Source organism: Callospermophilus lateralis, unplaced genomic scaffold (genome assembly GCF_048772815.1).
Source record: "Callospermophilus lateralis isolate mCalLat2 unplaced genomic scaffold, mCalLat2.hap1 Scaffold_1775, whole genome shotgun sequence".
Taxonomy (NCBI): domain Eukaryota; kingdom Metazoa; phylum Chordata; class Mammalia; order Rodentia; family Sciuridae; genus Callospermophilus; species Callospermophilus lateralis.
In genome coordinates, this window is record NW_027512825.1 from 194,098 (window position 1) to 217,094 (window position 22,997).

Genomic DNA, 22,997 nt, shown 5'->3' on the forward strand with positions numbered 1-22,997 from the left:
TACCTTCTAGCCTTCGTTATTTCTGATGAGAAGTAGTGTTTCTTGGTATCATTTTCCCCTTACTGTAAATTGTCTTTTTTCTTTCTGATGAAATTTAGGATTTCTTTTTTTACACAAGTAGTTTAGCATTTTGACAATTGTGCAAATTGGTGAGATTTGCTTTATGGTTCCGCATAGAGATTTTTCAGCAAATTAGATCTGCAAGTTGATGTTTTTCACTGATTTTGGAGAAAGTTTTGACAGTTTATTCACTCCCATCTACTTCTGATACTCCATGTTTTGGACCTTTTAGCTGATGGTCTATTCATGTTTTGCAGTATTTTCTTCTTTCCTACTGAAAACTTTTTATTGAGATGTGTTCAGTTTCACTTATCATATTTTCTGTTCTAGTCCATTGTTAAGCTTACTCAGTGAAATTTTCAAGTATTGTATTTTTTGATTCTAGAATCCCATTTTTAAATAGTTTGCTGTACAGTGAGTTTCTGTTCATTTATTTTGTAACCATATTTTGCTTATAGTGTTTGAATATTTATAACTCTTTTAAAATTCTTTTCTTCTTATGTCAACATTGGTGTCATCTCTGTATGTTTGTATGGCATGCTTTATTCCTAACGGTTATATTTTTATTTCTCCATGTATCTAGTAATTTTTAATTTCATGTTGTAAATGTAGAAAATCTGTTGTAAAGTTTTGCTTTCTGTTAATTTCTGCAGAGTTTAGTTTCTGCTTTGATTAATAGTTTGGTAAATTTATTGTTGAGGCTTTATTTACATAGATAATGGCCAAATTTTCCAACTAATTTTAACTTATTCTAAAATAAAATGAATTTTGGGATAGCTTATTGATAAAATTATTGACTTCTAAAGTGTGAACATTCTTAAAATACTTTACTTTTTTTAAGGTTTAGACTAAGTTCAAAATTTAGAAATCTGTTCACAGCAGCAATTTTTGCTTACAAGTTACAATAATACATATGCATGAGTGCTTTAATTTATTCCATAGAGCACTGTGCTAATGTCAGGGGTTCAGCTGAGTGCCTTTTGGTTTGTTTATTTTTGTTCTGATTCTTGGTCATCAGTTGTTTCCTTTATAAAGGCTGCCTTGCAAAATCAAGCTGTTTATCAGGACTGGAATGAATGTAAGTAGGTTAAGTAAAAGTTTAAATCCGCTACTAGGAAACAAGTTTTTATATTGAGTAGCAGTGTCATTGTGTACATAAAAACTTTTTTATTGCTGCTTTTATGCGTTCAGTATTATAGGTGATAACAGTTTAAGAGCTGAAAGTGTGGTCTTTATTCTTAATTTGAGGCGACATATTATTTGGTGTTGATTCAAGAAACAATGTAACTTCCATTCCGTATGACACAGATTTATAAATACGATACTAGTATTAAGGTGAAGTTAGTAAGGTTAGGGAAGCTGAGCAAGTTGTACAAAAAATATGGAATTGAAGGTGAGCATTGTATTAGTGAGATTTGATTAAATGGACAAAAGGTAGAAACACTAAAGAACCATAAAATATTTGACTGAAACCATGTAGGAGTATTAATCTGCCTTGTGATTACAGTTGGATGTAACCAAGAGTGTTTGAATGGTAAGGCACCAGAGTTCACTCCTTGAATGCAAGGTCTGTGATTCTTGTGCATCTCTGACCCTAGTGCCTATAATCCTCGCTAGATGATGACACTAACATGTGCCATTGTAAGAAAATTAATATATTTTTTTTAGGGTTAGAAACACTGTTTACAATAAACACTTGTGGAACAGATTAGAATAAACATTCCTTTTCAGATTGAAGAATTTGAGATTCTGTTGACAGTGAAGTACTGAAAATGCTCATTTACCTCTTAAATCTGGGAGTAATGGGTTTTTGGAGAAGTATTTTAGGAAGATTACATTATAAGCAGGTGATGTATTATGAAATTGTGTTTTAGGATGATTAAGAGTGACTCTTGCTCAGGAGTTAAATAGATATGTCACAAAAGCCCAATGTAAAAAGTAACTCAGGAGATATAAGAAAAAAAAATAATTATAAGGATGGTGGAGAAAGAAGCAAAGGGGAATCAAAGATGCTGCTAGTTTACAAATCTGGTTGACTTGGATGATTATAGTACTACTTGTGGTGTTAGAAATATTAATAAGGATTGATATTGTCCATAGGCATAGGAGGAATAAATGAAAGTTATTTGATGAATTTGGCTTTAGATATTGTGTATTTTAAGTGATGGCAAATTACTAAAAATAAATGCTTTCAGTAGAAATTTGGAGGCTCAGGATCCAAAATGCAGAATTGAATTTAAAACTGGGAATGTGCATTTGGAAATTTATTATCCATAGAGGACAAAATCACAAAACTAAACGAGCCATTCAGGGGTTACAACATAAAATCAGAGCACATAATGAAAGGCAGGTGCTTTCAGTTTTTAAGGTTTTTTTTGGAAACAGAAGTGAAAGTATATAAAAGAGAGACCCAAAGTTTAAATCTGAGGGAGGCCAAGTGGTTCATAAGGTTTGATGTCTTAGTGCAGGGATGGGGGAAATATAGCCCATGGTTCATTGTCTATTTTCATAAATAAAACTTATTGAACACTGCCACTCCTACTTGTTTACATATTGTCTATGGTTGCTTTTGTGGTATAGTAGTAGAATTGAGGAGTTGGTATGGAGAGCAATTGAATTCTGATTGCCTAAAATATTTGCTGTGTGGTCCTTTACAGCAAAAGTTTGCTGACCTCTGCTATAGAAACGTAAGAAATGAAGAACAAGAGCATAGCCTTTATTTTATATATATATATATATATATATATTATATATATATATAATATTATATATATATATATATATATATATATATATATATGATGCTTTTGGTAACCGGAAATATTTATCCTGTGGACAAATATCCACTGAGAATGTGCTTTGTGTCTGACACTGGGTTTTGCTGGTATAATCTAGGAAGAGGCTGGGTAGCAGAAAATTAATTAACCAGTATGTAAATGGTCAAAAATGGAAATGGTGAATGTAGAATTTTATTTTATGAATCCAGAAATAAATGATTAGTAATTCAAAGTGTATATAAGGAAGAATTTTTTTTAAATGTAGGAAAAATATGAAAGGAATATTTTTACAGAGTTTCTCTGGAGAGGCAGAGTGTGTTGCCATTATAGGAATTAATGGTCTAAGACTTGAACACAGGGAGTACATGGGCCTCATTACGGGAAATGAATAGAATTGTTTGTGGAATTAAGTTAAGAATAGAGATTGCTCACATAGCTGTTTTTAAATAGCAAATTGTGTTAGGTAATCAGCAAAAATTCACTAAAATGTACTTGATAGTTATACAGAAACTGCTTTATTGGTACTGACTTATGGTCGTAATGGGTATTATAAAAACAAACAAACAAACAAAAACCCTTTGTATGCAGTTTTCACACTGGTATAGCATTGTATCTTTTTTTGTTTAATGTGTAAGTGCAATTGTAATATTTTCACCTTTTTTTCTAACCACCAAACCCAAATATAATTGCCTTGTTCAAGAAGAACAGCAGCAAGAACTTTATGAGCTCACAGAGCAATGAGGTGTACTCTTACTGAAAGGAGGAATATGTTTGATTGCTTTTCTGTCTTCCTTCTAGATAAAAATGGAATATTTTATTTGTGTGACTGGATTTAGGTCTTTCTAATTTATTTGTTTTCTGTTTGTTTCATGTAAGTGTATTTTGTTTGACTATATTTCCATCCTTTTTCTGACATTTGGATTTTCTTTGGACTCCATTTTAGGTTTTTTACTGACTTTTTAACAATGCCTCTGTCTTTTGTTTTGGTTAGCTTCTTTAGATTTTAAAATACATCATTAACTTTTCATAGACTATTGAGAGTTAATATTGTACAACTTCACATAAAATGCAGAAATCTTTTGACCTACGTGTCTGTTTACCTTATGGGTCCAGTTGCTCATCTCCATGCTGTTATTGCCTTGTGTATTATATTTAAAAGCATTGTGACTCCTATGAGATAATGTTATTTTCCCTTTAAACAGCTGTGTTTTAAAGACATTAAAAGGAGAAAGTCTTTTTACTTATTGATGCTTTTTTTTTCCTTACTCAAGATCCAGGTTTCCCTCCGATAACATTTTCTGTCAGCCTGAAGAACTTCTTTTAGTGTTTTTTGTACTGAAGTTAGTTGGGAATGAATTCTTAAGTATTCTTTTACTTGAAATTGTCATTATTTCACCTTTATTCTTGAAGGATACTTTTGCTCTCCCTGTTCTTCTGTCCATGCCCAACCCGATCTCCAAGCACTTTAAGGATGGTTTTGCCACATCTGTTAGCATCCACAGTTTCTGAAAACAAGTCTACAGTAATTTGAATTGTTCCTCTCTATGAAATATATCCCTTCCTAGTAATTTTTGAGTTTTCTCTTTAATTTTGGTTGTCAGCAATTTGATTATGATATGCCTGTGTTTGGTTTTCTTTGTATTTGACCTGTATGAGTTGGACTGAGTAGAGTCTTTAATGGGCAAGTTTGTCACATTTGTAAATTTTCTGGGGGGTCATTATGAAAATATTTTTCCTACTCTGTTTTCTCTGTTCTGTCATTACTATCTATGGCTAGCTTTTTAATATCTTCCCCTTAGGTCTCTGAAGCCCTGGTTATTTTAATCTTTTCTTCAGTTGAATAATTTCTGTTCATCTGTCATCAAATTCACTTATTCTTTTCCCTGTTGTGTCTCTTCTAGGAAATTTTATTTTAGATATTTAATTTGCTGTTTAAAAAATGTTTTTGTTTTCTTTTAGATTACTGTTTTTTTCATTCATTACCTTCCTGTGTCCTTTCCTCATTGAGCACATTTATAGTATCTGTTTTTATGTCCTTGTTTAAAAATCTTAACCTATCATTTTGAACTTACTCTCTGTTGACTATCTTTTCCCTTGAGATTGAATCACATTTTTTACCAAGGAATTTTAAATATTATCAGTGTTATTTGTGGAAATTTTGGTTTCTTTCAAAGGTTGTTTTCAAGGGTTTTTTTTATTTCTTTGTTTTAGTGAGCCTTTAATTTTGTTAAACTCAAATTCTAACTTGGCTGAGGATAGCACCTGCTCAGATCTCTGTCTGTTTGTCTGTCCTCAGCTGCAAACTGGCTTGGGCCTGTCCTTTAATGTGGGCTTAAAGACTGGGGAAAATATATACCAGAAATTTGGCTTTTTTTGGTGGGGGTGTCTTTTTCCTTTTGGAATTCTGTCCTGACTTTTTGGTGATTGTGGCTGTCCTGGCTGGGTCCTCTTTTTCTTCAGGCCAGGAAGATAATGGGTTTCCTGTTGTAATTGTAATAGCTTGAGGTTATGGATGCTTGCCTGCTGGACAAAGCTTTTGGAATGGGAAACTCACCTGTTCTGGTCTCTAAGACCTATTAAAAAGAGCAACTCATTCATCCTGGTACCCCATATATACTGAGGATTAACTGTGTTCCTCTCTTTCTCCCTCCTTCCCTCCTTCCCTCCCTCTCCCCCCTCCCTGCCCTCCAGGATTTATTGAAGCTATTTTTAGGAGCTTTCTGGACCATATTGAAAGCAGAGTTCTTCTCGTCACTTTTAGGATTTCACCTTAATCTTTGTAGTCTGTCCTTAAAGATAATACTCCTTTTAAAAATAATAATAATTATTTCACTCATTCTTGAAAATTTACTTAGATTGCTTGACATCATTGTTTTATTTTAGATATTTGGGGTGTGGGTAACAGGGATTGAATTTAGGGGCACCACTGAGCAGGCCTGGGCCAAGGAAAGGGTGTGGCCTCCTGGGGTGGAGGGAGACCTGCCCTGGGCCGAGGCAGCAGGCTCTGGTTTCTAAGCCGGGGTTATTTCTGGCAGCCCCAAACAGTGAGATTTTTATAGGCAAGAGACTATGAGAGGGCAGACTACCCATCTTGGTGGGCAGCTCATCGTGGGCCTCAGAAGTGACGAGTGATATCAACTTCTGTGCACAGCTGTAGCCACCTCTTTGTCCCCTCCCTTAGCCTCTGGCTCTGTGGTGCTGCTTGGAATGCTTTTGGTCCATCTCTCCCACCAGAGCCTGCCCAAGGCTGAGGAACAGCACACCCAGGAGAGCCCCCAGATTAGGGGTCATAAAGGCTTAGTTCTCAGCCCCCAACTGTGCCACACACTCACTGTGTGACCTTAGCAAGAGGCTCAACCTCACTGAGCTACACTTCCCTTTTCACCCTAATGAACTATATAATAGCAGCTACCCAAGGTGCGTCAAGGTATAGCCAGAAGGTTCCAATGGTAGCCATCAGGAATTGACCCTCCTCTGCCTGCCCCACTCTCAGGAAACCCTGTACTGACACCGTCCTCTTGAATCCTCATTCCAGCTCTGAAGGTTAAGTATTATCTCCCTAACTTTCTGGGCAAGGAACCTGGGGATCAGAAAGGTTAAGTAACTTGGGTTAAGGTTAAGTCACCTGTGTTGGCTCCTCGCCACTTGGGAAGGGTTTAGAGAAGTAGGGTGCATTGCTGAAGCCAAGGGGTGTTTAAAGAGGAAGGAGGCTCTGTCCAGCCCTCAGAAAGGCCCAGGTCCCTGCAGCTGACCCCACAGGTGGGCAGGAACGTGTCTGTCTTATCACTGAGTGATCCCATCTGTGACTTCGGCTACCAGCTTGTGCTCCTGCTGGAACATGAGCTGGTCCTCGGTGCCTGGTGTGAGAAGTCCTGGGGCAGGCAGAGGCCGCAGGAGACACACAAGCAGGGCCTTCCTCTCACTCTGCCTCCCTCTTTAGGTGGACCAGTCTGGCCTGGGCCTGCCCTCCAGAGATTACTGCCTGAACAAGACTGAAAACGAGAAGGTGAGTGCGTCTTTGCGGTGGTTCTCCCACCGTGTCCTCCACAGCATACCTGGGCAGGTCTTAGAAGCTGGGGGAACACAGGGGTATCACTTTCCTGATGGGCAACAGGCAGCCCAGGCAGGGGAGGGATGCCCCCAGGCTTGCTAGTTCATATGCAGGCACTGTGGGCACAAAGGGCAGGGGTTAGGTGTCATTTGTCCCCATTGTAGAGAGGTGGCAGTAGCAGCCCCCACCATTTGAGGGTCTCAGACCTTATATATACCTCACCTCTAACCCTCCCAGTCACCCCAAAGTCACTCAGCTTCTCTGAACATCATTTTCTTCATCTGTCAAATGGATATTCATTTTACCTTGCCCTATACAGAGGAAGAAATAAGTCTCAGACACAGAAGTGACCTCTTCAAGGTCACACAGCCAGTAAGTGGGGAGATCCAGAGCCACAACCAGATCACCTCCAACCGCTCACAGCTCTCCCTTCCCCTGCCCGGCCCACTGAGGTTCACTCACCTGTCCACGGGGCTTGAGGTCCAGTAGGAGAGGGAGACATTACTTAACGGACCACCCAACTAGATGCCAACTGTATACATTGTGATCAGGGCAGAGGGAGCCGAGAAAGGACTTGATTCAGCTCTAGGGACGTGGTGGCAGAGGGTGGTTGAGAAAAGGTGCATTTCCAGAACAGGAAGATGGCTGAGGACGAGCCCTGAAGGCAGGGCCAGAGCAGCAGGGGCCAGCCTCAGGGACCTGTGTGTGTGCAGAGGCGGTGGGCTTTACCAGGAGCGCCACGGACACCAGTGAAGACACACAGCGCCAGAATCCTCCCCAGAGCTATTTTCCAGCATGTTTCCTGGGTCCCATGCACAGGGCCGCAGCTGGGCCGGCCTCACCTGGCCCACTGGGTGGCAGGTGACAGCCACTGACAGACAGTTTGGGGGTGCTGGGCCCTACAGGTGCTGACTGGATACCTGAACTACATGGTCCAGCTTGGGAAGCTGCTGGGCAGCGGGGATGAGGACGCCATCCGGCCCCAGATGCAGCAGATCCTGGACTTTGAGACGGCGCTGGCCAATATCACCATTCCCCAGGAGAAGCGTCGGGACGAGGAGCTCATTTACCACAAAGTGACGGCCGCCGAGCTGCAGGTACCCTGTGCACCGGCTACTGCAGGTGCAGGGCCACTGGAGTCGGACAGGGCTCTTGGGGGGAGGGGTCATACCAACTTCATCATGACCATAAAGCCACCCTTGGGAGGAGGTGTTTATGCCCAGGTTACAGATAAACTGGGGCTCAGACAAGTAAGATTACCTGCTAGTGACCACAGAGTGCAAAGGGACTCCAGAGCCAGGCTTCTTCCCTCGCCGGGCTGCTTCGTGTGACAGCGTTTCCCTAGCAGCTCCATGGTTGTGATGTAAGGCTCACACGGACAGGGGCATTCCCAGTCATCCAGCACAGAGCACTAAGTAAAGGTGGGGTGTGGATTCCTACGTTGCTTCTCCCTTTGCTGAACAGGAGATGGAGAGACATGGTCAGGTCCCGGAGGCTCCTGAGGGCAGGGGTGCTGGCCCTTGGACTCAGGCTTGGCTCAGCTCTTGACCATGTACCTAGGCAATATCCAGAAGCGTAATGGGGAGTCAGACCTGCACTTTCTGTGAAACTGTGTGAGTCACCAGAGACCTGCTGTCCCCTCTGAAGGTCAGCCTTGCCGAGGCTGCCCCCTGGTGGCTGCTCAGGCCTCCAGGGCCTGGGGTGGACTTTCTACTGCTTCCTTCTTTCTGGCCCGTGTGCTGTTGCTGACCCGCTTGTCCTGGGCCCTGTTGGTCTCCGAGGAATGAGCAGAGTGGTTCCACGTATCTCCCAGTTCCTTGCCCTCAGGCAGGAGCACCTGGTGGCCCTTGCTGTTCTGCTGGGGCGGACCCTGCGCCTGCAGTGGGTTCCACTGGCCAGTCTTCTCCCCGCTCCTCACCCATCCATTCCTTCTTCCTTCGAGGAGGAAGTTCCTGCCCTTTTTTCCTCCTCCATCTGACACATGTATCAGGAGCCACCTTGGGCCCTGCTTTCCTGTGCTTCTGGTCTAGTGGGGACACTAAGAAACAATCCCAGTCTCCCTGCCTAGTGCTGTGGGCGAGAGAAGCAGGACGCTGGGGCCCGGTGGGGAGGGGCTGGGGAAGCTGAGTGTACACCTGCCCCGCGGGGACCTTGGTGTGTGCAGGGCCTCGTAGGCTTCATTCCAGAAGTCGTGCTTCCACTGGGTTTCCTGGGTGAAGTGTGTGTCCCTCTGGCCCCAGACAAAGGACTACAGCCAGCCCTGCTCCACCCTGGCCTAGTGGACAGCAGTTTGGGAGTGTTGAGTCCCAGGGCTGACCGGATACCCGAACTACATGGTCCAGCGGGGAGGCTGCTGGGCCCCGGGGGTGAGGGCGCCACCTGGCCCCAGATGCAGCAGATCCTGGGCTTTCCCCACCTGATGCTTCACCCTGTGCCAGGATCCGCCACCTCAGTTCATGAAGCTCTCGTGAGCCCTGTAACTGGTGACATTCAGGAAACTAACCCACTTTCCCAGGTCTTTGCCCCAGGCCATGCAGTCAGGTGACCCTGATTGTTGGACCCAGTTTGAAGGTCTCATCACACACCTCTGAATTCTGTGGCCACAGAAATGTAGAGATTGGCCTGAGAGTCTCCTGCTAGGGAGAGGGGAGGCTCTGGGCCACAGGGGAGGCCAGGCAGAGAGGCCTATGGCAGTCAGCTCTGGGGGCAGGGTCGCTGACCCCATCTTAGGAAAAGGATAGACAGTGCCCAGAGCTGGTTCCTGCTGGGGACTCTGATCTAGGCCTCCTAATGCCCAGCTCATGTCACCAGCTCATGTCACAGCTGGGCGACAGGGCTGTGCTGGCGCTTGCTGGCTCAGGGCCCACTGTGTGCTTCTCTTCCCAGCCCTGTGGGGGTTTGCCATCAGTGTTGGTGGGAACATTCACCCAGGGATGATGCCAATCAGCCCCCTACTGAGACCTGGTCTATGACTTGTACCAGCACAATACCGCCTTTGGGAGCTGCCCCCGCTCCATCCCCAGCCTCATTTGTCCTTTGAGATCTTTGTTCCCCAATAGATACGATGTCCACTTAAACCCAGGAGCAGGGGCTGGGGTTGTGGCTCAGTGGTGGAGCGCTTGCCTTGCACGTGTGAGGCACTGGGTTCAAGTCTCAGCACCACATATAAATAGATGAAGGTATTATGTCCATCTACAACCAAAAAAAATTAAAAAATAAAAATAAATAAACCTTGTCATGTATGTAAGAAATAATAATAAATAAAAATAAATGAATAAATAAACAAACAAACCCAGGAACAATGGCCTTGGGGTGGAGCCCAGTGGTAAAGCCTGTGCTTACCTGCTCAAGGCCCTGAGATCAATCCCCAGCACCCCGCCAAATACACCCACAGTAAGCCATATAACCTCAGGAAAGTCACCTTCCCTGATCAGCAAACTCAGCCTCTGTGAATTGGGGGTCTTGTGGCTGACTGCCTGTCCCAGCAGGCGGGGTGGATCTTAGGTGGCTTTATGGGTACGGTTTTCCTGTATGAAGGGAATGCATTTCTCACTTCCCGTTTTTGTCTTACATTTCACCCTTTCAAGAGAATAGAGAATGGGGTTTGAAATCTGCCAGGCCCAGGGTCACTTTTGGTGGGTCTTAAGCGATGATCGTAATTTCTGGGATTGCTAGCTAAGTCAGGTGCCCATCCAAGTGACTGACATATAGAGGCGTCTTTGCTAAAAGACGAGATATGCAGCCCAAAGCCTCATGTTCTGTAAAACTGCACACTAAAAATAACTGAGCGTGTGGGGAATACAGGGCCAGAGCAGACACATTGTGCAGCTCTGCTTGAGGAGGTGACACCAAGGGACACATGCCAGCATTGAAGCCCGAATCCTATGTGTTTGCACGTAAGTTGGGCCACTTGGGCCGGCGTCAGGCTCACAGAGACAGGTGGGGGTAGGAAGTGGAAAGCACAGAGTTCAAGTCTTGCAAAAGTCATCTGCAGCTGGGTGAGCCACATCCCCAGGCCTTTTTATTTTTCATTTTGAGACAGGGTCCCACTAGGTTGCTGAGGCTGGCCTTGAATTCGAGATCCTCCTGCCTCAGCCTCCTGGGTTTCTGGGATTATAAATGTGCAAGATATTTTACCACAATTTATTTTTAAAATGTTGTAGGACTTTATAACAAAAATCTGCAACCTCAAGAGGGATAGCTCGCATGGCTGGAGGCTGCTGCTGCAGGAGATGCTGGCCGTGACGTGGAGGTGTTGGGGGAGAAACCTCTGCGCAGGGCACCTTGGGGTGCCAAAGGGAAAGCGAGATCTGTTGGGAGCTGACAGTTATGAAAAGCCAAGTCTCTCTTTGGAAAGCCCTTGGGTACAGGGTCTTTTTTGGGTCACCTTAAAACAGAGCTGCTGGGGCTGAGGTTGTGGTTCAGTGGTGGAGCGCTCTCCTAATGTGGGTGAGGCACTGGGTTCAATCCTCAGCACCACATAAAGGTACATAAATAAAAACAAAGGCATCCTGTCCACCCACAACTCAAAAAATACTTAAAAAAAAAAAAAACAGAGCTGGCGCATGCTGGTGCATGCCTATAATCCCAGAAGCTTAGGAGGCTGAGGCAGGAGAATCAAGAGTTCAAGGCCAGCCTCAGCAACTTAGTGAGGCCCCAAGCAACTTAGCTGCCTCAAAATAAAAAGGGCTGGGGGTGTGGCTCAGTGGTAAAGTGGCCCTGAGTTCAGACCCCAATAACTCCCCAAAACAAACAAGTGCAAATAGCCGGGGGCCTGGTGTGTGCAGGGCTGAGCTGCAGGCCTCTCCCTTCTTGTTGCAGTCATCACCAACTTTGCTGTCCCAGCTCCCCACTCGGCAGCCTCACTTGTGGACCACAATTTACCCCCGCAATGCTGGCCTTCCTGAATGTTGGATCCTCTGCAGCAGACTGCTGCTGCTGATACTCTTGTTGAGTGGGACAGTGCTGGCTTCTGTGTGTGACCCTCCCAGTTACCAGATACACGGGACTCATTGTCATGATGATCCCTGTTTTTCATATGAGGTGCTGAGGCACAGATGGGCACATTAACTTATTAAAGGTTGCACAGCTTATAAGCAAGGAAGCTAGACCAGGAGCCCAGTCCAGCTCCTGATTCTTAACTGTTAGGGGTCTGAGGCTCCATTCTTCCTCTGTAAATGGGGATAATTGTGGCCACTGCTTGGTTAGTTGGGCAGTGGCACATGCCACATGGGAAGGGCGTGGTGATGGTGGCGGCTGCTGTGCCTGCTGCTGCTGCAGCCTCTCCTCCCACCCTGGTTCCGCTTCAGATGAGGTTTGCCTCTGGCTCCTGGGGACGCTGCCTCTGCCTGGAGCTCCATCAGCACCATGGTCCCAGGGAGAGGCACAATGACACCTTCTGAGGGACACCCAAAGACGGGGCTGAGGAGAAGCCACCCTCCAGCCTCACGCTGTCCCCTTCCCTCGCAGACCTTGGCACCGGCCATCAACTGGCTGCCCTTCCTCAACGCCATCTTCCACCCCGTGGAGATCAACGCGTCCGAGCCCATCGTGGTCTATGACAAGGACTACCTGGAGCAGGCCTCCGCGCTCATCAACGCCACGGACAGATGGTGAGGCCGGCAGCCCTGTTGGGCAGGAGGGGCAGGAGGCGGCAGGGCGGCCGGACGCAGGGTGCTGCACCCTGGTGAGCTTCCCTGAGAGGCAGCAGAGGGTGCTGGTCCCCTGGGCAGCTTCAAATCCTGCTGCCCTCAGCCAGCTGTGTAGCTGTGGCATGTCCCTTGTCCTTTGTCGGGGTCATACTGTCACCCATAAGATGGGGATCAGATAGCACCTACCAAGCAGGGGATTCAAAATGATTCATGTTTTAACACCGTGCCTGTCATGGAACAGGACTCCGCCAATACCACCCATAATTTTTGGTTAATACTTACGGGTTTTTTATTTTATTTTATTTTTTTATTTCAAAGGCTTATAAAAATGTTGAAAATTACAGAAAAATAGGAAAAATGTAAAATTATTCAAAATATTACTCTTGGTCATTTTGGGGGGTGTTTGTGTGTGTGCATATCAGGGAGAGAAGGTGTTAGGGAAGGGAGGTTTCCAATCCATAGCTCTTCTTTCTCATTAACGTGACTAGATGGATAATCTACTTTTCCCTTGACTTTTCATTTTTATTTTAGTAGTAGGAGTACTGATGATTGAACCCAGGGGCACTTAACCACCGAGCCGTATCCCCAAACTTTTTGTATTTTATTTAGAGACAGGGTCTCACTGAGTTGCTTAGGGCCTTGCTGTTGTTGAGGCTGGCTTTGAACTCACTATCCTCCTGCCTTAGCCTCCTGAGCTACTGGGATTACAGGCATGTGCCACCGCTCCAAGCCTTGCCTTGACTTTCATTATGAATATTTCCCAGTGCCATCCCAAACCCTCTGTGAGGATCATTTTTATAGTTGCATAGTATTCCGTCAACTGTTCATACAATATTTGCCACACTCTCCCCGTAGTCAGGCTTTTAGGGTGATTCCGGTTGAGGTTAGATGTTCAATATAGTGAACATCTTTGTACTAAGGTAACATCTTTGCAAACATGACTCAGCCACAGATAGGTTCCTGTGCCCTGTGGGTGGGGGACATGGGAACGGTCATTCATGGAAACCTGGTGGCCAGAGCTTCCTTTCCTGCCCCTGCTGCTCTAAGGCCTCTACTTCCTGTCTGGCCTTCAGCAGGGAATGGCAGCCTCCTCCCCACTGTAGCATACACCACCAGGCAAGTCTCTAGGCAGCAGCTTCACAGGTTCAGACACAAAGCAGCTAAGCAGCAGCATGTGTTGAGCACTGCTGGTATGCAAGTGATTGCACTGGACACTGGGGGGTTCTAGGTGGAGCGCCAGGCGTTCCTCGGAGAGTTACATTCCATGTGCTTGGAAGGCAGCCGCGAGCCGAGCACCCAGATAGGCTAGGAAGGAGGCTGGGGTGAGGCTGTTCGGGAGCCCCGGGCATTTCTGAGCCAGCGGTCCTCTCACCCCAGCCTGCTGAACAACTACATGATCTGGAACCTGGTGCGGAAAACAAGCTCCTTCCTCGACCAGCGCTTTTAGGACGCCGATGAGAAGTTCATGGAAGTCATGTACGGGACCAAGAAGGTGAGCTGTGACAGTGATTCCCAGGTTCATGCTGAGCACCTACTGTGTGCTCTGCCCTGGGTTGGGGGCTGGAAAGACCACTGTACCCTCAGGGCTGTGGCACTTACGAGGGCTGAGTCTAGGAGGAGAATGAAGAGGCCACTGAAGGGTCCATTTGGGGTCATGGGAACACTGATGGGGACTTAGGTGGCTTAGAGGCTTCTGGAAGGAGGTGGTTAAGCCAAGCACAAAGAGGAATCTTAGCAACTCAGCTGGTTTGCAGAGAAGGTAGTCTCTGTTCTGACACTCCAGCTGTGGAGATGTCAGCACTCTCCTTATGTAACTGTGACTCTAAAGGTGGGGACTTCTTCCTCAGAAGCATCAAACACATCAAACACCTGCTCACGAGGGTTCCCTGATTATTATCCTCCCTGTTTGTAGTCGGGGGAACCCCAGTCCAGATCCAGGCCTCAGGTTCTCTTCGGGGCAGGAGTCCCAGGCCCCAGACCCAGTAAGCTCCACCCATCTTGAGTGCCCCCAAACCTCTGCGGGTCCTTCTGTAGGAGGCCCCAGGCCTCCCTCCTTCCCGCTGGGGAAGCTTGCCTCCCGTAGGAATTCTGATGCCAAGAATGAGGCCGTCACCTCTCTTTTATGCATCCAGCAAACAGTTACTCCTGCACTGTCACATGGGCCAGGCCCCAAGCCCAGTGTGGGAATACCAAGATGGGTGGGGTGGGTCTGTGCCCAGGAGCCCTGCCTGCCTGGGAGGTGCCAGGGCTGACCTCCCTCATGTACCAAAGGCTCAGAGAATGGCTGGGTGTGCCCCGGCTGCAGAGCAGGGGAGGCTGGGCAGAGATTTGAATGGGAGGTTCTGCTGCTTATCACACAGCCTTGGGCGGGCCACTTAAATGGGCCAGGGACTCGGTCTTCCCATCTGTGAAAAGGGGTGACTGATCCCTGGGCTCCTTTTCCTCAGGCCGTAAAGTCGGTTCCAAAGGTGGAAGCTTCTGCTGGGTGCCTGGCCGGCTGTCCTCGTGCTACCTGCCTACAGTCTACAGTTCTTGTTGGGAGGAGGGACCCCTCTCCACTCCCTGCTGGGCTCCTCCGGTTACAGTGAAGAAGTTACAAGTCGCACAGCCTCTTCAGGGGCCTCTTGGCCCCTCCTTTTCTGCCTGGAGGTGGCCCCCATGTCAGATGAATGCTGCCTGACCCTTTCTTTTTTCAAAGAGTTTTCTCCTCATTCCAAAACCTTTGTCGTAGCCAGTCAGAGTGGCCTTTTTGCGGGAAGTCACTGGAGCCAGACTCTCTGGGCTCAAGCCCACCACAGCCACTTGCTCCCTGAGTGCTCCTTTTGGGCCAGTGACTTAACCTCTCTGTGCTTCATTTCTCTCCCTTAGTCTCCCTGGAGCATTCTAGGCGTGGGGCCTACACACCCTGGGCACTCAGGCGCTCAGTGCTGTCACGGCTGTTAACATCATTACTGCACCTCTGTCTCCTGCTGGATGTTCTGGGCATTTCCACAGAGTCCTCAAGGGCAGGCCTGCGTTTGATTCAGCTCTAATTCCTGAGAACTGGCACAGTCCCCGAGCAGGGGAGTCACTCAGGGGACAAATGCATGTGTGTAAAGTGAATGGGCTTCTCCAGAGACGCGGGCAGAAGATGAGTAAGAATCTGCCCGTGATCCAGCCGTCAGAGCCTCTGCCCATCCTCAAAGTTGGAGGCTCCCTAGCTGTGACCCACTATGTGCTCGGCCTCAGCATATCCAGGCCAAGTCTGTGTCCAGCTGTGGGCTGCCCAATGACTGGCAGGGCAGCGGGCAGGAGGGAGAGGGGAGCAGAAAGCAGCCATTGGAAACGGACACAGGTTGCGACAGCTAAGCAGAATCCAGGGGCTACACTTAGACTAGAATGGCCTTCCCTTCCTTCTTGACTAGAAAAAAAAATTTAAGTCATAATTTACATACAATAGAGTATTCAATATACCTGGCCATGGTGGCACACTCTGTAATTCCAGGGAGACCCTGTCTCAAAATAAAAATTTGAGACATAGACCAGTTTAGTGTGATGCTAGGGTGGCCCTGGGTTCCATCCGTAGCACCCCATTAAGAAAAAAAGAAAGAAAGCCCGCCTAGCATGTGTGAAGCCCTGGGTTCAACCCCTGGCACTTAAAAACAATATGCACACACATATGCATAGAGTGTGGGTGAAGGATACAGTTGGTTGATTTGTGACAATGAAGTCGTGTGTGTGACCACCAGCCCAGTCAGGACAGAGAAGGTTTCCATGGCCCAGTTACCCGGCATGCCCTCGGGCCCCTCCCTGCGTCTCCCCGAGGTGCTGCAGATGGGCAGCCGAGTCCTACGCTGCCTGCCTGGCTGCCTGGCTCAGTGAGTCTGTGGAATTCATCATGTTGTGGCATCTCTGAGTAGCTGGTTCCTCCGTGCTGCCAAGTGGTATGTCGCTGTAGAAAAACACCACATTTTGTTTATTCATCTGTCTGCCGATGTGCATTTGGGTTGTTCGCAGTAGGGCTGGTGTAAAGCAGGCTGCCCCAAGCTGGTTGTCACGCCTGTTCCTCAGGGTTAAGAGGACCCTGCAGCTGGACCGGTTTCCATAAGCAGGGTCATCACACCTGGTCATTCACACTCTCCATGGGGGGATGGCCAGGCAGGGGGCCAGTGGGCTGAAACCCTCCCAGTGCTCTTTATCAGCTCTTTATCTGGGGAGCTGCAGCCCAAGACCATTTCTGGTTCATACTGAGGCATCCTGTGGGCTAGCACTGCTTGTGGGTGAGACTGAGGAAGAACCAATTTAAGCCCCGTGCAGTGACACACCTGTGGTCCAAGCTGCTGGGGAGGCTGAGGCAGGAGGATTGCAAATTCAAGGCCAGTCTGCGCAGTGAGCATTGAGAGACCCTGTCTCAAAATAAAATATAAGGAAAGAGCTGGGGTTGGGGTGGGCGTGCGGCTCAGTGGTGAGGCACTGCCTGGCATCCTTAGCACATTAAAAAAAAAAAAAAGCCGACATTGAAGTTTTGCGATGTCACTGTGGCCTTCTGTCTCTAGGAGGCTGTAAATGGGGCTGGGCCCCTGGCCTTCTAGGAAGGTTCCCATTGCTCAGGTGGATGGGCAGCTTCCCGAGGTTCTGCGCCTCCAAGATTCCTTGTGTCCTCCAGGAAGCAGGACCAGGTGGAGTTGGCGGGAGCCCTGGATGGAGGGCCAGGCATGTCAGAGTTCCCATCCCTGTGGCACCCCTGTCACCTACTGTCACCTGCTGGACCAGTGACTGCCCTTACTAAATTTCTGCTTCCCGTCTATCCAGTGGCTCATCCCTGCCCGCTAGGGGTGCTCAGTGGCAGACCTTCGTGAAGTGCCAATCATGGAGACTGGCACTCAGGAGACAGTAGGTGGTGGCCATGAGGGGTGTCGGTGGCCTAAAGTAACTTCTGCGGTCAGAAGAGGTCTGTCTCCCTGGAGTTCTGGGGGGAAGCACAGGCCCCCGATGGCGCCACCTCCCAGGCAGGCCTTGGGAGAAGGAGGACTGTGCCCAGTGACCCTCTGCGCTCGTGTTTTCCAGACCTGCCTTCCTCACTGGAAGTTTTGCGTGAGTGACACGGAAAACAACCTGGGCTTTGCCCTGGGCCCCATGTTTGTCAAAGCGACCTTCGCCGAGGACAGGAAGAACATAGTAAGTACCTCCCCTGTGGACAGAGTGGGCATCGCATCTACTGGGCGCCCCCCACCCCAGCCTGACAGCCCACACTCTGCTCTGCCCTGGTCCTTTCCTGCTCCAGGCCACAGGATCCCGGGGCCTTCTTTAACTCAGAGGCCGTTTCCTCAGGCTGCAGGGCGTGACTTGCTAAATGACTTCCGTGGTTGAGGCCAGGCCAGTTGTTTGTGTTATTTAATTTGATCTACCCAGTGACCCCATGAGGCTACCACAGCCATCTCCACCTCCTGGGTCTGCGAAGGACCCCACCAGGTAATGTTGACCTGGAAGTGACATTTTTCTTACTCTGAGGGTGACAGAATTATTCAAGCAGGTAGAGGATCATCATGGCTGAGTGCTAGGGAGACAGCCAGCCCCCAGCTCAGATTCTGGCTCTGTCACTTGGCTGGGTGACTTGAGCGGTGTTCTCCCCTCACCTGGGACATGAAAGTGGGGCTGTCCCTTCTGCAGAGGGGTGTTAAGGTGAGACAGCAATAAACCACCAAGTCGATCTTAAAGCAAGAGATGGAACCTTTATTCACCAGTTGATGTCTGGATCCACCAGCTGGCGGGCCAAGGGCCAGGCTGCTAGTCCACACCCTTCGACCCCTCCCAGGGTTCGAGCACACCTTTTGTAGTCCAAAACCATATTAACATATAAGTGGCTGTTGCTATGATTCAGATCCATAAGCAAACATCATAAGATCTAAAATCATAAGCACTAAAGAGGGTGGGCCAAAACGTCCCTAGTTGAGAACAAGTTAAAGAATGGCTACTAACATCTACACCTCTGACAGGGTAGCTTGTCCAAGAAAAATGGGAACTGAAGAGGGGACACTTTTACGTTGTATAAGAATTGCCATCTGTGTCGCCTAACATGCCGTGCTAGGCAACCGCTCACTGATGGGTGCAGAGACGGGGCTTTCCCACGGGAGAAGATTTTCTTACATGATGTGGGGTCTCAGGGCAAAATGGAATCTGTGTGGTCATTGCCCACACAGCCTGGCCATAACAAAATGAGATGCTACACATAAAGAACACCTGGCCCAAAATAAGCTACAGTCAATGGCAGCGATAGTTTATCACTAATGGTATTGTTTGCGTAACTAGTATCTGTAGTCAAGGGGCAGCATTGCACTTCCAGTCTGCTGAGGCAGGGGCTGGGGTGGTGGCTCAGCGGTAGAGCCCTCGCCTAGCACATGCGAGGCCCTGGGTTCAATCCTCAGCACCACATAAAAATAAGTAAAATAAAAGTATTGTGTCCAACTACAACTAATATATATATATATATATATATTTTGTTTGTTTGTTTGTTTGTTTTGTTTTGTTTTTTTAATCTGTTGAGGCAGAATCTGAGTCCAGGTCTGTCTGGCCCCAGCCCCATGGCTCTTGCCTTCCCCTTCCCTAGAATCTTCCATCTTCTATCTTTGGCCCCCGGGTCTGCCCTGCATCGTCACCCTCAACAGCTGCCATTTGTGCCCTGAGACCTTTCTGAGTGCCTCTCAGATCAAGTTCTCTGGGTGTTAAAGCTCTATTCCATCAAAAAGGATCCCATCAGCCTGGGAGAGGCCATGTCTTCTGGACGGCTCCAAAAGAGCACTCTACCACTCTAAAGGCTCCGAAAAGTCCTCCTGCAGACCTTTCCGCTTCCCCAAGGCACGTCCAAGCTCATTCGGCCACAGAGACCAGTGCATGGAAGGCCCGTCTCGTCTCGAGGGATGTCTGTCCATGTTAGGAACATGGTCTGGAAGCACAGCCATGGCCACCCTCTTAGCCCACTCTGCAGAACCCGAGGCCTTGAGCCAACCTCAGTTTGACCTCGGGTCCAGTGTCATCCTGCCTGGGGCACTGGTTGCATCCAGGGGGCCAGTGCCCAGAGCTGAGGGTGCAACATCTGTCTCCTCAGGCCAGCAAGATAATCCTGGAGATCAAGAAGGCCTTTGAGGAGAGCCTGAGCATGCTGAAGTGGATGGATGAGGACACCCGGAAATCAGCCAAGGAGAAGGTGAGGCCGCCCGGGAGCTCGGGCCACCCAGGCTTCCTGCACCGGGCAAGAGCAACAGAGAGAGAGCAGGGCTAGGAGAGGCCAGCCTGTCCCCTGGGCACGCATGGATGCTGTCCTGCCTTGTGACCAGTCTAGCAGGCTGGGGGGACAGCCTGAAGTCCAGTGTCACACATCTCTTGGCTGAAGGTGGACAGGCAGGAGAGCACGCACAAGAGAGGTGGACCAAGCCACTGTGGTGCTTGCTCCCTCCACAGCTCCCAGTCCCCCAGCAGTAGGGGACATAGCCTCAGAATCTCAGAACCTCATCACCTCCCAAAGGTTCCAACACTTGAACTTTGGGGACACATTTGGACCATAGCAGCTTCCCTTGGGGAAGCAACATTTAATCAGAAACCCAAAAGATTAACTGGGGGCTGGGGTGGTGGCTCAGCCGTAGAGCGCTCGCCTAGCCTATGTGAGGCACTGGGTTCGATCCTCAGCACCACATAAAAGTAAAAAAAAAAAAAAAAAAAAAGATACTGTGTCCACCTATAACTAAAAAATAAATATTAAAAAAAAGATAACTTAGGCAAGGGGGGAATGTTTCCAAAAAGATGTGAAAGCCCTAAGTGGGGAGGAGCCTGATCCCCCGCCCCTTGGCATGACCCTGAGCCCAGAGCCCACAAAGCTGGGGCCAGCTGGTCAGCATCGCGGGTGCTCAGTCCTCTGTGTCCCTCCCATCCAGGCGGACGCCATCTACAACATGATAGGCTACCCCAACTTCATTATGGACCCCAAGGAACTGGACAAATTGTTCAACGACGTGAGTGGCTTACGCCCTGCTATCCCAAGTGCCCACTTGGGGAGGGTCCAAGGTGGGCGGGGCGCCCAGGGCTTCTGGAGGCAGGGAGGCTGACCTGGCATCATGACAGCGATCAGGGGATTAGCTCAGCGGGAGAGCACTGGCCTCGCATCATGACTCCAACTGGGTTCAACCCAAGCACTGCATAAAATGGGGTGGGGGGAGGTAGCGGGGCTGAGGTTGGCTCAGTGGCAAAGAGCTTGCCTCACACACATGAGGCCCTGGGTTCAATCCTCAGAACCACATTAAATAAATAAAAAAATAAAGATATTGTGTCCATCTACAACTAAGAAATTAAAAAAAAAATAAAAGACTTGGGGAAGCAGATCCTAAAAGGTGCAGTACCTGACCCTGAGCCCAGAGCCCACAGGGCTGGGGTCAGCTGGCCAGCATCGTAGCCCTAAAACACCACGGTGGTGGGGGGAGAAAGTGAAGCCCCTCACACCCCCGCTCCTGCCCCAGAACGGCCACCTGTCTTCAGGGTCGTACCCCAACCTCCTCAGAGAAAACTTGGAACTCAAATTTTGACCTTGAGATGGGGATGGGAAAGAGGAGGCAGCCATCCCAAATGCACAGTGAAGCTCCACTGAGGCGGAGGGGGATTACTGCCTCCCTGCTGCCAGAACCTTCGGCACATCACCCCTTTAAGTGGGTTGTGATTTTGCCCCAAATGATAGTTTGCTATCTTCTCATGAGTGAAATTCAGGCATTTTTGAAATCATAATAACCTCTCATCATGGTTCTATTTAAAACCTAAGACTATTAAAATTACTTCTGAGAATAGGAGACTCATTCCGCAGCCATGTTTCTTGAGAATACTTTCAGACACCCCAGGGACATCCTGATGCAAGACCCAGAGTCTCCTGGAGACAGCTCAGGCAGGGCCCACAGACAGCGGCCTGCCCCTGAGGGCCCAGTGTTTTACCACAGCCCTTGGGTATGCCATAAAGATCTGGAGTGGACCTGAGGGAGGGCTTTGCACCTGGTAGGAGCTGAGAGGCCGGGCCCAGGGGTGGGGGGTGTGATAACGCCTGTCCCCTGACATTTCAGAGCCAGATTCCAGTGTAGTTCATTAAATCTGTGCTGTCCAATTTGTTAGCTACCAGCCATGGGGGGCTATTTAATTAATCAAAACTTAAGTTAATTAAAATTTAATTACACTAGCACATTTGAGATGCTCAGTAGCCACCTGTCACCAGAGTCTACCATATTGGCCAGTGTAGGTGGAAAACACACGGAGAACACACCCATCATCACAGTCCTGTAGGACAGTGATGGAGATACTTCTTGCTCAAGGGAACCACTGATGGGGCATCCTGCAGCACTGTGACACTGTCAGGTGCCTGAAGAAGACAGTTGTTGCTGGGCCCAGCAGGTTAGAAGCCTCAGAGGGGCAGAGCCTGCAGCTCTGAGCCCACACTCTGGCCCTGGGCCTGCCTACCCATCCCTTCACCTCGTGGGGTCTGAGTTTCTGACTTTCCTCTGGGGTTGCTCCCATCTGTGTCTCTGCTTCTTTCCTCAGTACACGGCAGTTCCAGACCTCTACTTCGAGAACGCCATGCGATTTTTCAACTTCTCATGGAGGGTCACCGCTGACCAGCTCAGGAAAGCCCCCAACAGAGACCAGTGAGTCCCCCAGGCCCGGCCAGGAAGGCCTTGGTTCCCCACCATAGGGATGCACCCCACTGAGCTTGCCTTCCTCACCCACTGTCAGGTGCCAGGTGTGACTGTCACAGAGGCCCTCTTTTCAAATTAAGAAACCAAAAGCCACTGGGTGTGGTGGCACATGCCTGTAATCCCAGCAGCTCAAGAGGCTGAGGCAAGAAATGACCGTTCTATGTCTCAGGTCAGAAAACCATGGCCGGGATTGTGCCAGTGGCGCGTCCATCCCTTCCACACGCATTCCAGAACTAGGGAAATCACCACAGGTGGATCCGAGCACCCGCTGGGCTGGCCAGCAGAGGAGCACAGTCATTGTCACCTGACCTCCACGGCCCTGGCACGGGTGGTGGAGCACAGTGGCTTTGAGGGTTAGTTCAGAGCTGGCTTCCAGAAGCCCCTGGGGAGTCTGATGGTTTCCTTTTCCCCAATACACAGTCCTAGGTCCCTGGGGAGAAACCAAGAGAAAGATAAAGGGTGTAAGTGTCGGGCAACATAGCAGAGTCCTTCCTGGGGGACCTACCCTCTCCTTCCTTCGGGGGCTGCTGGGTCTCTGAGTCTGTAACTGGCCCCAGCCTGGGAATGACTCAGAGGCCATGGCTCCCCGTTCTGGCGAGTCAAGTTAGACCTGTGTTCACTCGGCCTAGAACTCTCCTGCCCATACAGGTCAAGTAAGAAGTTGGCCGACTGTCTTCTCTGGGGATGCTGCAGCCAGCCGGCCAGTGCTGGGGCTCTGAAGGCCAACCATTCTGATCTCAGCCTCACCTATGCTGTC

At 48.6% G+C, this 22,997-nt stretch overlaps 1 protein-coding gene across 1 annotated transcript; it reads left to right on the forward strand.

Annotated features, from left to right (window-relative positions):
* Positions 1-7,921: 7,921 nt before the first annotated feature.
* On the forward strand, positions 7,922-22,267 carry LOC143389445 (endothelin-converting enzyme 1-like). The gene is made up of 7 exons (XM_076842498.1): positions 7,922-7,985; positions 12,358-12,500; positions 13,917-14,031; positions 17,586-17,696; positions 19,624-19,722; positions 20,447-20,524; positions 22,086-22,267. Exons 3-7 carry the CDS (start codon positions 14,005-14,007, stop codon positions 22,191-22,193), a joined length of 423 nt encoding a protein of 140 aa, XP_076698613.1. The 5' UTR covers positions 7,922-7,985; positions 12,358-12,500; positions 13,917-14,004; the 3' UTR covers positions 22,194-22,267.
* The last annotated feature ends 730 nt before the right edge of the window (positions 22,268-22,997 follow it).

Bases quoted from the DNA above. Each gene is read 5' to 3' on its own strand.
- LOC143389445 (XM_076842498.1), top strand. From the start codon at position 14,005: ATGGAAGTCATGTACGGGACCAAGAAG. The intron at 17,697-19,623 runs GTAAGTACCTCC...CTGTCTCCTCAG, and splicing joins CCGAGGACAGGAAGAACATA to GCCAGCAAGATAATCCTGGA. The intron at 20,525-22,085 runs GTGAGTGGCTTA...TTCTTTCCTCAG, and splicing joins TGGACAAATTGTTCAACGAC to TACACGGCAGTTCCAGACCT.